The following is a 6,698-nucleotide window of genomic DNA, read 5'->3' as shown; positions in this document are numbered from 1 at the left end:
AAACATCGACTCTGTCTTTTTGTCACAACTTTCACGATGTCATTTCGTGCTGAAAATTTGCAAGCATACAAAACATTTGTCAAAGTTTACCAAAAAAAATTCAGAATATTTTTTATTTTACTGTTCATCAGAAAGCATTTGAGCTCTGGAGCAAATACGCCATGTCCGTTTTATTACACATACGTACATACTAGGTGCACGTAGAATTCTAGAAGAACAGAAAACAGAAGAGACATTGCGATTTGCGAATGCCCACAACTGCCGTCCGAGCAACCAATTATTCAGCAGCCGACCGATCGACACGGTTAACTCAGACGTCGGACCATGTGACGGGCACCTCGCCGACGTTGGTGTCGAGCCCGAGCGCCTTCCACACGGCCTTGGAGGTGTCGACGATGTTGTTCTTGCATCCCTTCCTGGAGTCGCACTCGTCCACCACCATGGCCTCCACGCTCCGCCCGGTGCCTGCGCTGGTGATGCGGATCATCTTGAAGCACCGGGCCCCGCCCTGGTACAACCCCGTCGACAGCGCCACCAGCATGTCGTAGTCGCTGTGGTACTTGCTGTTGGAATTATGTGTCCTGCAACTATATTCAAACTACTAGGAATTACTAATATTCGAAATACCTCATTATGTAATTATATATGTATTTATGCATGGAATTACTTTACATGATTATCATAGAATTATCATTTGTTGGAACGTACTTAAGTTATATGCTTAAGGAAGCTGGTCGATTATCAGTGGAATATAATATTGCTATATATATTGGAAACACTATCCAGGTACAGTGATAATCGGAAGGAGCTAGATCATATAGTTAGATTACAGCCCTAATGTTGATCTACATAATTAGAGAAATTTACACTCTATTATGGCGCGTTGCTCACAAGCGCGTGCTCCGGGGACACAACGGGTAGAATCCGTTAACAGACAAATTTAATCATGGTTGGTAATTTGATCTGGAGTCTATCCCGGAAAACTAGTTGAAAAGACTAAGAATCTTATCTGTATAAGAGATGGACTCTTTGAAAAGACACTATAAGAAGGTCCCTACCCCCTAACCTCAGATATGCGAATTGTGAGTAGCACCACGGATAAGCGCAGAGAAATTAGAAGGTAGACCGCAAAACCCTAAATTTCTAATATTGGCATCGGAGCTAGGTTCGCCGCCTCGTACTCTGCTGGTCTCTGTCGTCAATTGGTCCGGACGTGCGTTCATCGCAATATAAGAGGCTGCGCTCATATCCGCAGTATAAGAGGCTGCGCTCATATCTGCCTCGAGGCTTCGCTGAGATCTTCCGCTGCGAATCGATCCAGTCAACTTTTCCCGATTGCCGTCGGACTTTGCTGGATCGGAGAAAAAAACTTCGGATCAAATCAACGATGGAGGTATCACGTATTCACGTCCTTGTCAAAGTTGCGCTAGCTGTTACAGGATCCCACGTGCTCTTGTTGCATCTAGCAACTTGCAAGCGCCAAGCCGCCCGATGATTCCCTTGCTTCTGCTTCGCTTCTTCACCTCACGCAGCAGGTTCGACGGTGTCGCTCCATCACGTTAGATGATTTTGTCGCCGCGTGATTTAGGCTGCTCTAGCTGCGTGGGAACCGCCGCCTACAGTATTGAGGCTTAATACTGCCTCTGCGTGGATCTACAAATCCACGGAATCCCACAAGCCTGTGGTAGCCTCCGCTGTATTCACCGCCTGCAGAATTCACCGGGATCAGGGAATCTACAGCAAAACACGCCAGCTTCACACGATAAGCTGCAAACGTGGAACCAGAAAATCAAGGAAGGAGTTGCTCGGTTGGAAGTTGTCAAACTCAAGTAGTGTACGTACTATTTCCACTTCATGTGGAGAGACAAATTCAATTGGATCATAGCCAATTACCGTCATCAATCATGAAAGTTCAGGTTGTTATTTCTTTTACTACTATTATTTATCTTGCACTACGAAGAACAAGGAAGATTGGAAGAAAAGGCACAGGTATTATCTTGCATGAGGAACGAGGAAAATTTGTTGCTGCTACTTGCATGCTCAGAGGAATTGAGCCTGCCTGCGGCTGATTCACTCGAATTGGAATTTCTTCGGCATGTCTGTATATCGACTTCTTCAAATCACAATTTCTCGGACATATCACGGTTGTTTCAAACTATTTGCCAAGGAACCAGTGCTGTTTTTGTAAGGTAATGATTTCATGATCAAATCGGAATAGTGATCGTTGTCAACCGTCAGCCGCACTTGACGGCGTACACCGGAATTTGGTGTATGCGGGAACGCATACTCTTGCAATTGGAATACACAGATTAAATAGAAATCACCATGTTGGTTGTGTCCGCACTGCTAGTTGTTGTTCTGCTAGAATCTTGATTACACATAAATTGCTGCTGGAAAACGTTCAAGGAAGAGAAGGAATTAGACATGTTACTGTTGATGCACATGGAAGACGGAATATTTGAGGATAATGGTTTTCTTTTTCTAGTTTCTTCTTCGGAAGTTGACGGCACTTATTTTGGAGGAAGTGGGAGACACTCCATGAAAAAGGAATTAATAATTTTGACTTTACGTCACAACAAGGAAAATACGTCTGCTCCTTGGAAGAAGTAAGGAGGGACTTTTGATTAAATATGTGGATGGACTGCACACAGAAGATGATTACGTACTAAAAATTGCCATGGTTGAATTATTCCATGGAAAATAATGCATAATCTTGAAAGGGGTTTCAGACAACTATTATTATTGAGCACCACTTGTTAATGGAGGAAGATAGGAGTCACTCCAAGGATAAGGAAATTAGCTCTTCATTTGTTGGTATGTCTAATGATAATATCTGCACTATATTTATTTATTTATTTATTTATTTTGGATACTCTTTCAAATAGTTGGATTATGGTGTTCGATTATATATATCATTTATTGTTGAAATACCATAGCAACTTTATTGGCATTCAACAATTTCAAAGGAAAATCGATGTACTTTGGATTGGAAATTATGCCATGAAACTCCCATGTGGAGGAAAACTATTGTTGTTATAGGACATTCTGTGCAACTTCAGTAAGAAGGGATTTGATTTATGGTTCTATCTTGAAACCCATTGTTTATGAAATACTATTTGGAAAAGGAAGAGTTGAAATATTGCTCAATGATAAAATTAGTGCATTACGGAATTTTGAACAATGGTTTATTCTTTCTTGATGGTCCATTGGAAGTTAGCAACCCAAATTGTCATTTGGGGAAGATAACTCATGGAGAGGAATGCTGATAATGAGAACACATGCTTGGAATCTATTATTGTGCCATGGACGACTTGGTCAGATATCATGGAACAGAATTGAGTGGCTTACTGGTTCTAGAATTCTAAACTTTAGTGGGAGGATTGTGGTACTTGGGAAGCATATATAAGAGTATGTTGACTTGCACACCTTTTCTTAAGGTGGAAGGAAATAAAAAGTAAATTCTCAGTTACTACAAAGCACACACCAGGAATTTTTTCATGGTTATTCTAGTGGATCAAAGGTTATTTTCTTTTTGATTTGAAAAAAGAAAAGTGGTGGAAAGTAGGAAAACAATTGTTTTTTATGATCCAGGGTGGAAATATTAACAATCATAATGGAATATAATCTTGACCTCAAAGGAAACTACAAGTGAAACTCCCGATACTAACATGCTTAGGATAAGTGGGAGGAATTAGCTTGGACTATCATGTCTGGATAATTATTATGTGTTATTGGGGGATGTCACTCTAAATTTTAGAGGAATCGCTAAATTCACTTAAGAAAGTTTTTTTTTCAATGTCAACTATGGGTGGAAGAATTGCGGGAAGGAATAAACTCGAATGAGGAGGAGCCTAGTTTGGGAACTTAAGACCATACCATATAACCGCAAGCCTATTGTTTGGAAGTGTTTTTTTGTAAGGATATTTGGCTCACTGGAATATTATAATGTCACTCTTGTTATTCAATTATTCACATAGAGGGAAATATACTTTGTGGAAACTCACTCTCCTGGAATTTTGGGAAAGAGGAACTAAAGACATGGTTTGCTAATTGAGTATATTAATGTATGGTCTTATAACAAGCTTCACATCAATGGAATAGCAGGTCATATGGCTTTCTAAATGAAGCAAGGCGGTCATCTACACACGTAAGTGTAAAGTATTTTGCATTATTATTGTATATGTTAACATTGTTTTGTTGTTTGCAATGATAAGTCACATTGATGGAAGTGAAAGCTTGGTCATCTTTTAACTTTCATATGAAAGGAACATTTGAAACATCCTATGCTTTACGAGTTGAAATACATAGAAAATATTTTGAAGTGTTTCTCTATGGAAAATTGAAAATCCGTTAAAATACCTTTGATAAAGGGAATCATACTCGATGAGGAATTATATTTGAACACCTAAGGAAAATGGAATAATAAATGGTACTGTAATTCGTATGTATCTTCATTACATTATCATACCTTAGCTACCGGAATTTATGCCGCATTCAAGCAGTGGAAGGAAAGATGAGCAGCTGAGGGAATCTCACACATCATTTAAGATTGTGGAAAGTGCATCACAACTTGTCACTTATTCTGAAATTTATATTAAAGGTAAACACATTGAGGAAGCTATTACTCTATCCACAAGATGAGAAATAAGTCCAGGTACACATATTCAATTTTTTTTGTAGTACTAATATGGTCCAGGTTCACTGACTGAAGTCAGGAATTTCGTTCAAAACATGGTTAATTATGGAACTACATTTACGGATTGGATTTGATATTTATGTGGTTTTGAAAATTTATTCAACATGGTTATCATATATTATGAGTCAATGTGGAATTATTCAAATTATTGATATATGTGACCGGAAATAATTGATGCGGAATTTCACTTGAGGAAACAAAATACTCAAGGTGCCTATAAAGGTGGAATTACACTCGAGGAAATAATACTCGAGGCGCCGAGGACAGCTATGCTGGAATTATTAGGCGGAAACTGAAGGTCTTTAGAGATCTTAAGTGTCACAGCAAACAAACATATTGAGGGAAGGTATATTTCTTTGGATTTTCTACCTAGTATTAATATGGTTGCTAGTCCCCTGACTAAGCTTCTTACTCAGGAGGTATTTGGTAAGCTTGTTAATACGATGGGCTTACGGATATTTGAATGATCGTTTTAGACAAGTGGGAGATGTTGGAATTATGTGTCCTGCAACTATATTCAAATTACTAGGAATTACTAATATTCGAAATACCTCATTATGTAATTATACATGTAGTTATGCATGGAATTACTTTACATGATTATCATGGAATTATCACTTGTTGGAACGTACTTAAGTTATATGCTTAAGGAAGCTGGTCGATTATCAGTGGAATATAATATTGCTATATATATTGGAAACACTACCCGGGTACAGTGATAATCGGAAGGAGCTAGATCATATAGTTAGATTACAGCCCTAATGTTGATCTACATAATTAGAGAAATTTACACTCTATTATAGCGCGTTGCTCACAAGCGCGTGCTCCGGGGACACAACGGGTAGAATCCGTTAACAGACAAATTTGATCGTGGTTGGTAATTTGGTCTGGAGTCTATCCCGGAAAACTAGTTGAAAAGACTAGGAATCTTATCTGTATAAGAGATGGACTCTTTGAAAAGACAATATAAGAAAGTCCCTACCGCCTAACCTCAGATATGCGAATTGTGAGCGGCACCACGGATAAGTACAGAAAAATTAGGGGTAGACCGCAAAACCCTAAATTTCTAACACTTGTCGTCGCACTCCGCCGTCCTCGCCGCGCTCGAACCCGTTGACTGTCATCACCGCTGGCATGCCGTCCGTCTTGGAGGTTGAAACGGCCGGCGGCGAGCGGGCAGCGGTGCCAGTTGACGCCTGCAGTAGGACCACGAGCATGGCCAGGGCTGCGAGCTTAGCGTACGCCATTGCTAAGCCGAAGTAAGCTCCTGCTCGTTTTGCTTCGCTTGCATGCACTGGATCGGCTTGCTCGTGGGGTGCTCATGGCGTTGGATTCCGGCGGTTTATATAGAAAACCATCACTGTCTCGTGTGCACCGCTGTCTTTCTTGCATTGGTTCTTGTTTCAGAACTGCGCCACTGGCTAGTCTATTCCCGGCCGGTGTGCTCGATATGGGATTAAATTAAAGGCTTGTTTTGGGGTCACTTGTGTGTAATGACGATGCGTTTGGATTTGACGGTGTCGCTAAGTGTTAGAGCGGTAATTCCAGAGCGAATGGCAACTGAGAAGGTCGCCCGTGGCGGAGTTGATACTGATTCTGTTGCTCCGCGTAAGACAAATTTTACTTCTAAAATGAGCATCAGTGGTTGTATGCAGCTCTGTTAGTATAATCAAGTGCTCCAGTAGTAGAATGCTACTTACGGAATTTCGCTTTGAGCTAATAGTATTGTAAACAATACGTGTCAGAGTTGATTGAGATGTGTAGAGAAAACATTTCAAGCTAGGCTACTTTGTTGTCGTTTCGCGAAAAAACAGCCCACCTACTTTGTTTAGGTTTTTATTTTTTGGAATTTTTTTATCTATTCATCTTTAATTATGGTAGTCCAACGAACGTCAGAAATAATAAAAATTACATCTAAATCCGTCGACCACCAAGCGACGACTATAAAATATAGGCAAACCGACATATTTTACAAATATTAATATCGCGAAGATCTAATGAC

The 6,698-nt window shown here is 40.1% G+C and overlaps 1 protein-coding gene across 2 annotated transcripts; it reads right to left on the bottom strand.

Moving 5' to 3' along the window:
• Nucleotides 1-310: 310 nt before the first annotated feature.
• On the bottom strand, nt 311-5,943 carry LOC147978372 (putative ripening-related protein 6). Of its 2 annotated transcripts, XM_087516587.1 has the most exons (3): nt 5,782-5,943; nt 1,182-1,192; nt 311-587 (listed from the first exon to the last, which is right to left on the bottom strand). In XM_087516587.1, the coding sequence occupies exons 1-3, from the start codon at nt 5,941-5,943 to the stop codon at nt 311-313; spliced, it is 450 nt and encodes a 149-aa protein (XP_087372713.1). The 2 variants fall into 2 exon arrangements, with proteins under 2 accessions (XP_087372713.1, XP_087372714.1); XM_087516588.1 differs by lacking the exon at nt 1,182-1,192 and having other exon boundaries at nt 311-581; nt 5,780-5,943.
• Between the last annotated feature and the right edge of the window lie 755 nt (nt 5,944-6,698).

Source organism: Triticum urartu, chromosome 3A (assembly GCF_056163025.1).
Source record: "Triticum urartu cultivar PI428250 chromosome 3A, HENAU_Tu73, whole genome shotgun sequence".
Classification (NCBI taxonomy): domain Eukaryota; kingdom Viridiplantae; phylum Streptophyta; class Magnoliopsida; order Poales; family Poaceae; genus Triticum; species Triticum urartu.
The sequence above is the reverse complement of the archived record's forward strand: the minus strand, read 5'-3'. Positions and strand labels throughout refer to the sequence as shown.

Coding starts and splice junctions, on each gene's coding strand:
- LOC147978372 (XM_087516587.1), bottom strand. CDS start 5,943: ATGGCGTACGCTAAGCTCGCAGCCCTGGCCATGCTCGTGGTCCTACTG.